Source organism: Acipenser ruthenus, chromosome 4 (assembly GCF_902713425.1).
Source record: "Acipenser ruthenus chromosome 4, fAciRut3.2 maternal haplotype, whole genome shotgun sequence".
Taxonomy (NCBI): Eukaryota; Metazoa; Chordata; class Actinopteri; order Acipenseriformes; family Acipenseridae; genus Acipenser; species Acipenser ruthenus.
Genome location: NC_081192.1, coordinates 9,420,070 through 9,435,914, shown reverse-complemented (window position 1 = coordinate 9,435,914; position 15,845 = coordinate 9,420,070). Strand labels below are relative to the sequence as shown.

The 15,845-nt window shown below is 37.7% G+C and overlaps 1 protein-coding gene across 2 annotated transcripts in view; it reads left to right on the top strand.

Moving 5' to 3' along the window:
* Positions 1 to 15,845, top strand: part of LOC117400232 (aryl hydrocarbon receptor-like) — a 109,462-nt gene that overhangs the window by 57,061 nt on the left and 36,556 nt on the right. For both annotated transcript variants that reach the window (XM_033999848.3, XM_033999847.3), the window contains exon 3: positions 15,297 to 15,400. In XM_033999848.3, the coding sequence (XP_033855739.3) occupies positions 15,297 to 15,400 (104 nt within the window). The remainder of the gene's footprint in view (positions 1 to 15,296; positions 15,401 to 15,845) is intronic.

The window sequence follows — 15,845 nt, the reverse complement described above, 5'->3', positions numbered from 1 at the left end:
CCATCGCAGATGGGCATGACCTAGCCTGATGTCCCGGCTGGCGGCACCTAAAACAGGTAGGGGGAAAGGAGGGCACAGTGTTAAATGGTCTGTCCCGCTGCTGGTATGGCAACGGGGCAGGGGCAGCACCTCTACCCCCGCTGGGGGCCGACCTTGGTCTCCATGAAGAGGAGGCAAGGTCGCCCATTGGGGTTGGTGCTCTCGGAGGTCGTTGAACCGGTCCTGGTGGTGGGGTTGATGGAGCAGAGAGAGGAGGTGGGGCTCGGCTGCTCCGTTGAGGTAGCGGGGTGAGTAGCCCGGTCTGGGCGGATACCAGGGAGTCCTCGAAGTCCTCAGCGAGCTTGACTGCCTGTTCCAGGGTGTCGGGGTTGTGGCGCCGTATCCATCCTTGGGTCTCGCGCCGACCACATGACAAAACTGCTCAATCACGATGGCCTCCCCCATCTGGGCAGTTGTTTTTAGCGCCGGGGTGAGCCAGTGTATCATGTGGTCACAGAGCTTCTGCGCGACCACCCTGGGGCGTACGTTCGGGGACCTCCTGTACTCCCTGAACCTCACTCGGTGCGTTTCCTCCGTAATGTTAAGACGGCGGAGAATAGCCAGTTTTACCAGGTCATATTGAGCGGCGTCGTCATCCCCCATCGCCTGGTAGGCTGCCTGCGCTTCCCCAATCAGGCAGGGTCCCAGCTGGCTTGCCCAGAACTGTCGGGGCCATGACGCGGTGGTAGCCAGCCGCTCAAATGCCACCAGGTATGCCTCTGGATCATCATCCGCCGTCATTTTATGCGTCCTTGCTTTGGGCGCTATGAAGCCGCGTTCCGCTGCTGCTGTGGGAGGTATTGCCAGCCCGACCCTCTCGATCAGCGCGGTGTACCTCTCCTCTCTCCGTCTTTCCTCCCCCTCCCGTCTGCTGTCCAGCTGCTCCAGCAGCGCCGACAGTGTTGCGTAGTCCATCCCACTTCTGACACCACGTGTGGCAAAGTGGTAATGACGTGCAGGTGAGTGCAGTGCAGAAGAATCACACAGACAACGTTGGTACAGGTGCAAGGGTGTTTATTTAATTTAATAAATGTCCAGAGCCTTAAGGCAAAACCTGCAAATAATAATAGTGCTGTAAGAGATACAGCGGCGTGTATCACTTCTATTTGTAAATCCTACGGGTTTGACCCGCAACCCCAAAGTCCCGTTCAGACACCCACACTAAACACAAACACAAAGACAGTGCGTGATTAAAGTGCTAAAGGTGCAAACAAAAGACAGTTCCTGTAGTGCAAAGGTGCGTGGTGAAGTCCGGGTTTGTCGCTGGCCGGCGGCTGCAGCTCCGGATCGTGCTCAGTAATCTTTGTGAGAAACGACACACAAGACAAACAGTGTAAATACACAGACAAGCAATCACTCACGGTTTTAGCACAAACAAGACGGGCTCCTTCTAGGTTATTTGGTTTAACCATCTGCAAAGGAACAGATCACTCAAGCCATGCCCCCTATTTATACCCTCGCCCATGACCCCGAGGTTAACGAGCGCATCCGCTCCTCCAGTCCTCGGATGCCACGCCGCTTACCGTCTGGGTCACTGAGCTCGGGTGCCATGGCTCCGCCCCCTTCCGAACTGACCGACTTCCATCTACCCTACGGAATAAATTGTCGTGCCATTTCATTAAGGGTACTCTGTTCCTCGTATACCATGCTCTCACAGGTCGAGAGGGAGATCTAACACTAAGACTCATTCGATCTCTGTCACAGTAACTTACAATGACACTTTCAGTTCTCAGCAGTTTTGGCACTTGAGAATCTGCTTCACCGCTGTCCTCTGAACACACATCTGTAGTTTCCATCCCACTACTTTCATTCTTTCTCTTCTAAGAAAAGAGGTAAAAGTGGGCTCAATAGAAACAATGTGAGGACACGTCAGGTAATCTACATTGTAGGGACAGGCTCTACCCCAATATGTCTATAGTAGGGTTTGACACTCATGAGCTACAATGAGAGGACACTTTTACACATGTCAGGCTATCTACATTGTGGGGACAGGCCCTACTCTGCATATCCAAAGTAATTTCTTACATTTTTGTGTTACCATCTGAGGACCTTTTACACACTGTCTTATTCACAAAGTTGCCATGTTCACAGAAATCAGTTAATACAAAATTGGTAGAGTTGCTATCATACCTGCAATTGACAGCTATCCAAAATAAGTGAGTTTTCATCAATAAAAATTAAGTAAACCAGATTGTACACACTTACTGTTGACAGCTAGAGAAAGCGCTGCATGACCATTTTAGACTGTTGAATATGGTAGAAGTTCTACTTTGCCTGTTTAGTGCTTCAGAAGGAGATTGGCTCCTGAGCTTTAGAGGGCTGGTCTGCAAGAACCTGGCTGTAGCTACAGGCCATATCTGCCTTGTTTATGTCTGTCACAGCAGGTGTAGTTTCCTCAGCCACCTATATGTAAAACATAATGAAAACAGCTTTGTACTATGAACTGCAATATCATCGCTAAATACAAAATGCATAGTTCTTATAATTATTCATAAAGAGTAATTAAATATATAGCAATGTAAATACATTATTAGAAATTAAAAAAAAAAACTCCTAAATCTTAGCTTGATCTGCATTTCAGGATTATATTCTCTTTGCATTATTTTGTATTATTAAAGCCACACATTTGAAAATGTGCAACACAATTTTCTGGAAAAATGCTTGCATTTACTATGAAATGAATTCGCTTTGTGTTATCACCTTTTTTGTTCCAGTACAGTTTGTCTACACTGAATTGTATTGCATGACATATGTTAAGTCTGGTTTTAAGTTAAGCTTTATGATTTAATTATCTAAACCTAATTCATGTTATTTTTAAATGCCTTAAATACTGTAATTCACCTCAGTTGTGAGTGTTTTTTTCCTTTCCAAGGGTGAGGTCTCTGTTGGCATACAGGCACAAATGTGGCTTTCCCGCCACAATAGTTGTTTTCATTTTTCAGTTGGGATTTTTATGGTCGTCATTTACCAGCCTTCCAAGAGAGGCCTCTTTTGCTGCATCAATGCGTTGATTATTGTAAACAAAACTCTATATCAACTATGATTTAATAATTATTTTGAAGTGACAAATCTAACATTGCTTAGAAGCAGAAAATTATACATCAAAAGCACTATGCTCCTTTGTAAAAAAAGATATAAAAAAATTCAAACCATTTATTTCTAATTATTATTTGATCCTGTATTTTGTAAATGCATTGTTTACCTACTTTGCTATTATTTATATAAAATCTAAAATAATCTTTTAAACCGATTACAAAGGACAGTATTTGAATATTAGATATTAAAACATGCAATACACTCTCACAAACAATACACTAAATGCACAGCGGTTTTCTTTATAATACTATACTAAGTAAATAAGGCTTGTGTTAATAAAAGCTCATACTAAATTGCATGTATGGTTATACTGCAAAATGCTGATCGACTAGATTTCAGAAGTTTCACCAAACTTATTTTAAAATCTTCAGGTATGTAGGCCTAATCATTTCAATATGTAATAATCACAATTGCTGTTTATATTTTAATAACTTTAAAAGCTTTAAAATTAATATTAAATATTGAAAAGTGCATTTATTGTTAACCATAAAGGTTTTTAAGCACGACTTTAACCTTAAAGTACCGTAAGAGCATCGTGGTAGATATTCTGTCTTCTCTGGCTTTGAAGGTAATTAATTAATTCTCCTCCTATTGAAATCAGAGCAAACACTCCCCTTCCTATACAAAGACAACACTAGTAGTCATGTAAAAATAAAAAAAAGTTAAACCCGTTCAAATATACACTAAAAACTGTGATAATTCCTTTAAAGTCGATTACAACTTCCCTTGGGACTGATCTATCTCACGTCAAATCCTTTTTTATCTGTAGATGAGCAGGCATGATATATGGCATCATGTTCTGGTTTAATCCTTCTTCTCATTTCAAAAGTAAATTACTTGTGATACATATAATAGCTGTAAAGACACCACAAAAGTATTGGATTCATGATTGTTTATCAAAGAACGCATTTAGCCCCTACTGTCTGTAGTTTGTCATGAAGACGGAATATTTTTCAGCAAAAAAAAAACCTTGTTAATTTTGTACTATAACTCAAACTTTAGATTATTGGTACAAATAAAGACTAGAAATTAATTGAAATTAACACATAATACTAATAAGAAAACACATGGTGATTATCTTACAATATTTTTTTAGGTAGCTATGGGTTTAACCTTGTTTTCACATCAAATATAATTTTCATCGACTCCAGAGTCCATGCCACGAATTCTGAAGCCGAAGAGCTGAGATCACGTGACCCAAAGTGTGTATCGGCTTCTAGTTCCATTCTGTTGGCGTCTCACTTTTACACACTGCACTTCCCCGGCCGTACACACACACACACACTTCCTCACGCCATTGTGAGTCATGGGGTCATGCTTTATTTTGATGTGGGATATGTTAAAAAGGTCTCCTGCATTGACTACAATGGTCAGTTTTGTGAATTTTTTGTCCCCACTTCGTCTCAAGTCCCTAATGTGTTGGTGTGTAATCAGGCCAATGTCCCCACAGGTATTATTTCTTAGCAGACGCAGAAGTATAGGGATGCGAAAACACACACACATGTATATGTATGTGTATATATATATATATATATATATATATATATATATATATATATATATATATATATATATATATATATATATATATATAATATAAACTGGGCTTTGTTTGCTAAAAAAAGGAATACAGTATAGAACTGCTGGGTTGTGACTGGTAAATGAGACATGAATAACTGCAGTTAAGTAAAAAAAGATCGCAGTATGCTCGAATTACACATTACAAACTGTCTACTCATTATGTGGTTTTGTATTGTTACAGTCAAGTAGCAAAAACCTTTGGTACATTCATGTAACTGTTGATTCCAAAAGATTCAGTGAATATTAGAGTAGCAGTGCTTTAACACTGTACTCATGCCATCAATATGTACAGACGTGCTCAAATTTGTTGGTACCCCTCCACAAAAAACGAAGAATGCACAATTTTCTCTGAAATAACTTGAAACTGACAAAAGTAATTGGCATCCACCATTGTTTATTCCATATTTAATAGAAATCAGACTTTGCTTTTGATTTTTTATTCAACATAATATTGTAAATAATAAAACAAATGAAAATGGCATGGACAAAAATGATGGGACCGCTAACCTAATATTTTGTTGCACAACCTTTAGAGGCAATCACTGCAGTCAAACGTTTTCTGTAGCTCTCAAAAAGACTTCTGCACCTGTTAACAGGTAGTTTGGCCCACTCGTCCTGAGCAAACTGCTCCAGCTGTCTCAGGTTTGATGGGTGCCTTCTCCAGACTGCAAGTTTCAGCTCTTTCCATAGATGTTCGATAGGATTCAGATCAGGACTCATAGAAGGCCACTTCAGAATAGTCCAATGTTTTGTTCTTATCCATTCTTGGGTGCTTTTAGCTGTGTGTTTTGGGTCATTATCCTGTTGGAGGACCCATGACTTGCGACTGAGACAGAGCTTTCTGACACTGGGCAGTACATTTCGCTCCAGAATGCCTTGATAGTCTTGAGATTTCATTGTGCCCTGCACAGATTCAAGGCACCCTGTGCCAGGCGCAGCAAAGCAGCCCCAAAACATAACCGAGCCTCCTCCATGTTTCACTGTAGGTATGATGTTCTTTTCTTTGAAAGCTTCATTTTTTCGTCTGTGAACATAGAGCTGATGTGACTTGCCAAAAAGCTCCAGTTTTGACTCATCTGTCCAAAGGACATTCTTCCAGAAGGATTGTGGTTTGTCAATATGCATTTTAGCAAATTCCAGTCTGGCTTTTTTATGTTTTTCTGTCAAAAGTGGAGACCTTCTTCCATGGAGCCCACTTTCGCTCAAAAAGCGACGGGTGGTGCGATCAGAAACTGACATACCTTCACCTTGGAGTTCAGCTTGTATCTCTTTGGCAGTTATCCTTGGTTCTTTTTCTACCATTCGCACTATCCTTCTGTTCAATCTGGGGTCGATTTTCCTCTTGCGGCCGCGCCCAGGGAGGTTGGCTACAGTTCCATGGACCTTAAACTTCTTAATAATATTTGCAACTGTTGTCACAGGAACATCAAGCTGCTTGGAGATGGTCTTGTAGCCTTTACCTTTACCATGCTTGTCTATTATTTTCTTTCTGATCTCCTCAGACAACTCTCTCCTTTGCTTTCTCTGGTCCATGTTCAGTGTGGTGCACACAATGATACCAAACAGCACAGTGACTACTTTTCTCCATTTAAATAGGCTGAATGACTGATTACAAGATTGGAGACATGTGTGATACGAATTAAAGAAACTAATTAGCTTGAAATATCACTATAATCCAGTTATTTATTATCTTTTCTAAGGGGTACCAACAAATGTGTCCAGGCCATTTTAGAATATCTTTGTAGAATAAGCAGTAATTCATCTCTTTTCACAGCTTCTTTGCTTTATTCTATGACATACCAAAGGCATGCAAGTATACATGATAAAATAGCTTTTAATTTCATCACTTTTCAGGAGGAATGAAACATTATTTCAATGAGCTGTAAGGGTACCAACAAATATGAGCACCTCTGTATGAATGTACAGTCTTATCAAGCGATTTTGAGATGCTTTATGAATATGGTTCAGTATACCTAGACTTTGTGAAATAATATATACCTGTAATAAACTGTCAGTGCTATAGTATTATTTTTATCTGTTGACAAGTAGCTGTACCGGTCCATCTAATTTACTTGTAAAAGGGCTTTTATGACTGTGGCAGAGGTACCCAGCACAATGGCACCATATAGCTATAAATGTTGTTTCAAACACAATAAAACCATTCATGAATTGGTTTGTGGGCGCCAGATTGTCTCTGTTTAAAACTATTGTGAATGTCCTGTTTCAAAGATTGCAAGTTCAATATTTGGTGCCTTATTGCAAGATATTCCAGATAAAACAGTTCAGTTTATTCATGCAGTATGTTCAAAAGTATTATCTTCCATGAAAGTGAGTACAAATAGAGATGTTATTAAAAAAGAATGCACTATGAAGTCCTCGTCCTCTCAACAAAAGTACCTAAAATACACAGATTAAAATAGAGCTCTTCCTGGATGTGTTGCAGTTAGTGCTGGGATATATATCCGAGTATCCAAACGATTTTATTTTTTACATGTATTCAGAGGCAAAAAACAACGTCTGTTTCTCCTGAAATTACACAATAGATAGAAATGAGAAATATGTATTGCAACATATTTTGCCAAGCACCGATTTACCGGAATTTGTGCTGCAGTTTCTAAATTTAGAAAGTGAAAAAATATCTCCGTCTGTGTGGGATTTCTGTATAAAAAACAGATCAACACAGTTGCTCTTGGACCCCTACTCTGTCAAAAAACATAAGCAATTTTAAACAGAGTCCAGATTTGGATGCCCACGCAGCTCAAGATTATAATTTTTTCACTGTAACTACGACTGTATATGACATCCATTGTGTAGTTAATTCAGTGGGGGTAAAGTAAGGTCTTTACCCCACTGAATTAACAAAAGTAAGGCCTTCACAACCTAATCTTACTCTTTGGGATTTTTTGATAACATTTTGCAGATTAATATTCAAATACTTGTCTTAAACTAGTTACCTGTAACACCTCTAATAAGGACAAAGAGTTAACATTTCTGCCCTTTTTAAAAAATGTATAAAATGTGTGAAGCTAATTTAAGAAATGCCTTTTTGTATTTAATTCCAAGTCTTGCAAAAGGTTGGTGTGTTTGCTTTGTTTTCTACTTTTGTTTTCCCAAATTTTCCTGGGAATTAAAAAAATAAATAAATAAATTAAAAGTGTTTTACCAAATCCTTTAACTAATTGTATTTTTTTGTGTGATACTGTAATATACGTTGCACCTGTGTTGTGTTTCTGTTTGCAGTCTCACTGTTTTACACGTTACTCACTTGTTTTCATCTGCATTCTAACATCTACTGTATTGGTCTTTTTGGAGGCAGACTGTCTGTCTGAATTCACATTTCTTGGATAGATTCTTACCACTGACCCTGTTGAATGTTGGAAATAATAATCCTTTCTGAAGGCCTCACACAGAGTCGATGTGCCTTATTAAATCTAGCTGAATGAATAGTTTTGCTTTGGCAAACGCTGTCAGTTTAAATTTGAATTGTTTGGAGTATGTTGAATGCACTGAAGTCAGCTACACAGTGTATACTGTAATCTCAGTAACTACCTTTTCTTTTTTTTTATCTGGATACTGGAGAATGCATGCTTCAGCAACAGCTATTTTTAAAATTTAAATTCTTGCCTAAATGTATCAGCAAAATCAAATATGGACATTAATTAGTCTGTTGTAGGCACACCCTAACATTTTAAATAAGTGCTTCAGGAAGCATTTGGTTTTTTATCTGGTCAAAAATTCTACTTTTAGTAATGTACTGTACTGTACTGTGGAATCACAAACACTGTCCTCCATAATGTAGTTTAAAATCCAAGCCTGAATTGTATGGTGTGTTTAGTTCTGATGGTTATTGCTTTAGCTATAAATAAAAATAAATAAAATCCATATGTTCATTCTCTACTTTACTGTATTGATTCCACTTAAGAATATAACATGTATTGGTCTATATGTGAGGTTTTTCGTGCTATGTACAATAGGAAATACCTGACAGTTTGAATTATTCAGCATTGGGGTCTAATCTGCACTGATTTGACTAAAACAATCCATAAATAATTTGCTTGACTTGTTCACATTGACCTATTTATTCAGAAGATACATGTTTCATGTTTTTTTCCTTAACAAACATTTTTTAAATGCTGGAAAAATAAGTAAACGTTGAGACTGGTTCATACTTCAATATAGTATTCATTTTATACTGTAAGTGTTAATATATGACCTTACATTATAGGTTTTAATAAGAACATTGTTCCATAGAAATAAAATAAACTGACCTGGAAGCCTCCGTCAGACCCCAATACAAATTCCTACACCTCCAATTGACTTGCAAGTGTGAGCAATTGCAGTTTCCTTTAACCTCTCTTTCAATCAGGACTCTACTTGACTTTTAACAATACGGTTATCCATGTATTGGTTTGCATTGTTCTACAGAAAAAGAAAAAAAAAGAAATTTGGTCTTGTGTAGCTAGTACAGTCAGCACTCACATATTCGACCCTATAAAATTTTAACTTCAGTGATGGTTCAACGCGTGTTAGTCATATGTGATTATTTCATTTGGTCCCATTCCAACCCTTGTCCGTTTTTCAGGGAACACAAAAAAGATACAATATCAAAAATACATAGCTGAATTTCAATAAAAACTGGAAAAATGGGGGTGTTCTAAAACTTTTTACCAGTAGTGTGTGTGTGTATATATATATATATATATATATATATATATATATATATATATATATATATATAAAGGGTACAGCAGCAGTGTCCCACAGGGGATTGTTAGTGTTCATTTGTTGTTCAGTTTTCAATTTGTAATGTTCTTTTATTGTGTGCCCTGTCTGTGGGTGTTTCTGATTGACTGATGATAACCCTAGTGTGTCCAGCTTCGGCACCACACCCTGAGAGGGTTGGCTAGCGATAGTAGGTTAGCGCTGCCCCCCTCGTTAATGTTGTTTTGGGCTGAGTGTTTTACTGTCATTCTTTTTATTTGGGTAAGTACCTGTTAAACTAGGAAACTGGGTGATTTCGTATGGTTTCACGGACCGTGAATATCACTAATCCTACACTACCTAATGTTAATGTAGGTAAACTAGTACATGGTACTAAAAAAAGGCATTGAGTAAATGAATGTATAATGCTCTTATTAGTAAAATTACTGTAAAACGAGAATTTCACAAGCAAGAAATGTTTGCTAATTTCACATTTATTAAAAATCTGCAAAATTAATGTGCCGTAAAATATATTATTCATACATGTGCCGTAAATTAAAAGAAAAAGAAACCCAAACATTGCAGAAAAAATTGACCTTGAAAGCCATTAGCGAAATTAAGTTGCCACAAAAAAAATCCTGTTTTACAGTAATCTTCACATTACTAACATGTTACAGTATTGTGCTTTATTATTTTTAAGTAAGTTAATTGTGTATTACTGTAATTTATACTGTAAATATAACTGTGTTTGCCATGAATAAAATGTTCGCTGCAGATGGTTCTTGAGATTGGTGGACTCCATTTAGACCCTTCATGCTGCCTGTGTAGCAGAAAGCCATTTTCCCTTCTATCTCTGAGCTTAAACGCCTCTTTGGAAGTGCAAAAAATGACAGCCCCTTGTCTTTCATGTAGTCGTGGTTGTGGCATCAAACAACCACACAACTCTTCGGCATTGTATTAAAAATAGATGGTACAACTCTTCAATTAATAAATGAAACAGCATCTGTCTTGGTTGTTTTCAGCGGCTCCGAAGTTGTTTTGCGGTTACTATGTGCGTGTGAACCAAATTGCCCGGATGTACACGCAAACCTGTACAGAACTGAAGCTTTGACTCTGTGCCCTTCTTCCCCACACCGATTGGCTGCCAGTGTCACAGACCGCAGAGGGAGGCGTGGTTGAAATGAGAGACCAATTCTCATTGATTTCAAACACTTTGTTTGCAACGAATACTGCCTAATATTCATAAAAATGAAAGACACTATTCTGCCATTACTAATATTAGGAAGAAGACCGTTATAAATGCATATCCTAATACACATTTGTATTCGGGAACACCCCTAGTACAAAGTATCATATTATAAAATATCACATTACAGAATAAATATCACATTACAGAGTATCATACAAAAAAAAATTCCAAACAGCAGAGAGGTTTTCGAGACATTTCTTTCAAGACAGCTTACGCTAAACAATGCTTTGATGTTGAGATGGCGAATGAAGTAATTAAAGTTATGCCTCTGGATAACACGAGGGGAGGGGGAGGGGTGGACGGTGCTCAGTTTTCAAAATGAAAGTTATTCGTTTTAGGGTATATTTTGTATGTTTCAAACATATTCTACCGTAGCATTTGTTTTACAATGTCTTGTACATATTCAGTACATATTTTACTGAAGCACTACAACCGCTATAGGAATTCCTGCTCCATACATAGGCGCGACGCCATAGAAGGTTGCTACGTATAACGACTTGGTAGTGGATTTTAATACAACTTTTGTTTAAGTAAGATACATTACACAAATCAAAAGGTCGAATTTTGCATGTGTGACATTTAATGTGTGATTTATAGTATTCTCATACATTGTCAAATGGTTTCTGTTAACAGAGAAAAAAATCATACAGTGCGTGAATGCCGCCTGACGAACCTTCGAAGGTTAAGATCTAGCTTCGAATTCCTGGCTTGTGAACGAACCTTTGAACACAGCCTTAGCTGTAATACTAATACTACTTAATAGCTCCCCTTGCCACTGAGCCTCAATTTCCACGAATTGACTTGACATTTTGAATTTGAAATATTGTCATAGCTACAGTTTACATACCCCAATGGAAATTTATAATTTCTAGAAATTTCGCGAAAACAAATAATTATAGGGAAAAATATTTTGTAGCAGATGTTTTTCTTTTGTGGATGAGGAAAACAAGTTACATGTCTGCAATTATTTATTTCAGCAATTTTCTTTGCAAAACTCCAAAAATGCTAATTGAAAAGTATTCATACCCCGACAAGGAAAATTAAATGCATAGCTAGCTGAGGCACCTTTAGCAATAATAACCTCTTTTAAACGATTAGGATATTTGTCAATTAGCTTTTGGCATGATTCTTTGGTGATTTTTGACCATTCACAAAATTATTCCAGTTCATTCAAATTCCGAGGAATTCTCTTGTGCACAGCCTTCTTCAATTAATACGAAAGAATCATTCTCAATTGGATTTAGATCAGGACTTTGACTAGGCCATTCCAGAACCTTGTTTTTATTCTTCTTTAACCATTCTGAAGTAGATTTTGATGTGTGCTTTGGATCGTTGTTGTGTTGGAATGTCCAGTTGCGCTTTAAACCAAGTTTTGTAGCGGAGGGTTTAAGATGATTGGCTAATATCTTTTGGTATGCTATGGAATCCATTTTACCATGTATTGGAACTACATTTCCTGTGTCAGAGGAAAAACAGCCTCATAGAAGGATATTACCACCTCCATGCTTGACAGTAGGTATGGTGTTCTTTTCTATGTACGCCTCACCAGGCTTTTTCCAAACGTAATGACTATCAGTGTGCCCAAATAGCTCGATTTTTGTTTCATCACTCCACAAAACCTTTGACCAAAACTCATATCCATCATTAAAATGCTGTTTTGCAAACTTTAAGCGATTCTCTTTGTGACGTTTTCCAAAGAGTGGCTTTTTCCTTGGCCTGAAACCATTGAGACCTTCACCATGCAATATTTGACCTATGGTTGAAATGGAAACCCCAGTCCCACTTGCAGCCAATTCATTTTGAATATCTTTGGCAGTCCATCTTGGATTGTTATTAACCTTCCTCACAATTCTGCTACTTGTTCTTGGATGAAAGAACTTTCTTTCTTCCAGACTGAGGGAGCATTGTGACAGTACCATGAGTCTTGTACTTCTTAATAATAGAAACAATAGTTGAAATTGCGATACTCAAATGCTTGGAAATCTTCTTGCATCCTTTTCCAGCTTCATGACAATAAAAAAAAAATTCTGCCTAAGGTCTTCAGATAGCTCTTTACTTTTTCCCATATTGATTTATTGGTAATGACAGCAATCATCCTATGCCTAACCCTTTTATACTCTCTAAGAATGTTCACCTACAATCCAGCATTTTCTAGACTTTTCTAGGTTCTGCATTATCATATTTAAATTTGTAGCACCTTGTAGACAATACTGTCATAGCATCAAAGGGTATGAATACTTTTGAATTAACATTTTGGAGTTTGGCAAACAACTTGCTGAAATAAATAATTGTAGACAAGATTTTTTAAGCAACAAAACCAACTTCATGGTTTTGTGTAAGTTGGCACAGAACAACACCAATGAACTATATTCTTGATGAAAACTTCAGATCAATATAATGTCATTGTTTTCTAGTGCTTTTTAAAAACATGAGCTCAAATGCTTGATTTAGGAAACCATGTACTTTTTTGTAGAGCAAGTAGATTTTTGTAAAGACTTGCTTTATCTCATCGGTCTGCCAATATGCATTTATTGGACTCTTCCTGTACAAATACTGTAGTGTACCCTTTTAGCTCCATTTTAAAACATGAACTGTTTTAACCATAAATGCAAATGAGTTAAGACTGGTCACCACTTGTAATCATCATCTACTGTAAATCCACCGCTGGTAGTGGACCCCGCTATGGAAGGTGCCAGATGGTTCAGTAGATCACTGGCCAGAAGGCTGCACAATTTCTCCAGTGGTACAAGAGCCTTCACGGTTCCTTCTTCGTCTAATTAACCTGCTTGATTTTTTTGAGGATGTAACATCGACAATGGATAATTGTAAAGCATACGACATGGTTTATTTAGATTTCTAGAAAGCTTCTGACAAAGTCCTGCATAAAAGATTAATTCTCAAACTGAACGCAGTAGGGATTCAAGGAAATGTATGCACATGGATTAGGGAGTGGTTAACATATAGAAAACAGAAAGTACTGATTAGATGAGAAACCTCAAAATGGACGAGGTAACCAGTGGAGTACCACAGGGATCAGTATTAGGTCACCTGCTATTCCTAATCTACATTAATGATTTAGATTCTGGTATAGTAAACAAACTCGTTAAATTTGCAGACGACACAAAAATAGGAGGAGTGGCAAACACTGTTGCAGCAGCAAAGGTCATTCAAAATTATCTAGACAGCATTCAGAACTGGGCAGACACATGGCAAATGAAATTTAATAGAGAAAAGTGTAAAGTATTGCATGCAGGCAATAAAAATGCATTATAAATATCATATGGGAGATACTGAAAATGAAGAAGGGAACTATGAAAAAGACCTAGGAGTTTATGTTGACTCAGAAATGTCTTCATCTAGACAATGTGGGGAAGCTATAAAAAAGGCCAAAAAGATGCTCGGATATATTGTGAGAAGTATTGAATTTAAATCAAGGGAAGTAATGTTAAAACTTTACAATGCATTAGTAAGACCTCACCTAGAATATTGTGCTCAGTTCTGGTCACCTCGTTACAAAAAGGATATTGCTGCTCTAGAAAGAGTGCAAAGAAGAGCAACCAGAATCATCCCGGGTTTAAAAGGCATGTCGTATGCAGACAGGCTAAAATAATTGAATCTATTCAGTCTTGAACAAAGAAGACTACGCTGCGATCTGATTCAAACATTCAAAATCCTAAAAGGTATAGACAATGTCGACCCAGGGGATTTCTTTTGACCTGAAAAAAAAGCAAGGACCAGGGGTCACAAATGGAGATTAGATAAAGGGGCATCATTCAGAACAGAAAATGGGAGCCACTTTTTTACACAGAGAATTGTGAGGGTCTGGAACCAACTCCCCAGTAATGTTGTTGAAGCTGACACCCTGGGATCCTTCAAGAAGCTGCTTGATGAGATTCTGGGATCAATAAGCTACTAACAACCAAATGAGCAAGATGGGCTGAATGGCCTCCTCGTTTGTAAACTTTCTTATGTTCTTATGATAGTTTGCAAAATCAGATGAAAGCTTTCAGTACAATCGGGATAATACATAATCATTATTTATAAAGTCTTGTTCGTCTCGTTAATTGTTAAAAACTGTATCTTTACCCCTATACTACTTGCAGTGTTATAAAGTGGAAGGACAACCTTTGTGGTGTGAAAGCTAGCACTATATATATATATATATATATATATATATATATATATATATATATATATATATATATATATATATATTGTCTCTGATACAGCTGGTTGTAGTATCCACGTGATCCCAATAACAGAAACCAGTATGGCAACACACTCCTGTAGATCCTTTAAATTTTGAACAGTTCCATAAGGTGAAATACTCGGCATCTCATTAAAACCAATCTTTATTGATACAAGTTAGAAGAAACAATTGGGGCAACCTTGGCCCCCATCGGTTTTACAGTTGTGCCTTTTTGCTTTTTCCTGAGCAAGGTTGCCCCAATGGGTTCTTGAAACTTGGCTTGTGTTTTTGATATCTCCACTTTAAATGGCTGGGCACTTTTGATAACTTGGCTTTTTTTCACATTTCCAATGTGTTTTTGTTTCAGATAAATTTTTGGGTAATTATGCTTTTTTTTGTGTGTTCTCCTAAAAGTATTATTTTTTTTTTCTTCTACTGTAGCGTCTATAAACTCTAACAGCTGCAAAAGACCTGCTGGAAATGGACTCCATGACGTAAATAAACTTCCTTGCGATGAACTGCTGGAAGGAGAACTCCTATTACAGGTAAGCACGCACTGTGGGTTTTAATTAAAATTGCATATAAAATATACAATTGGTGCCTATTTTTGAGAGTTACTAAAGTAACACAGATTGTGATATGGGGCCGATTCTGAGGACATGCAGTAAAACACAAACATAAGGGCAAAGTTTATGTTTGCACTGGATTGTGCCATCAACTTCAACTTTTTGATTTTGAAGGGAGTTCTAGCTGCGTGCTGGTGCAATTCTTTTAGCACTGACCAATTAATTACTCTGATGATGGGGCAGATGGGGGTGACTAAGGTTCAAACTAACCGGTAAGGGGAGATTTATTTGAAACGCAGATGCTGTCGATCCCATTACGAACAAGGAACAGCAAGTGGTCAAGGAGTGAGGGAGCGAGCGAGAGAGAAAATACAGTTTTCTATGTTCTATATATTTCCATATATTAAAATATACAATAAATTAT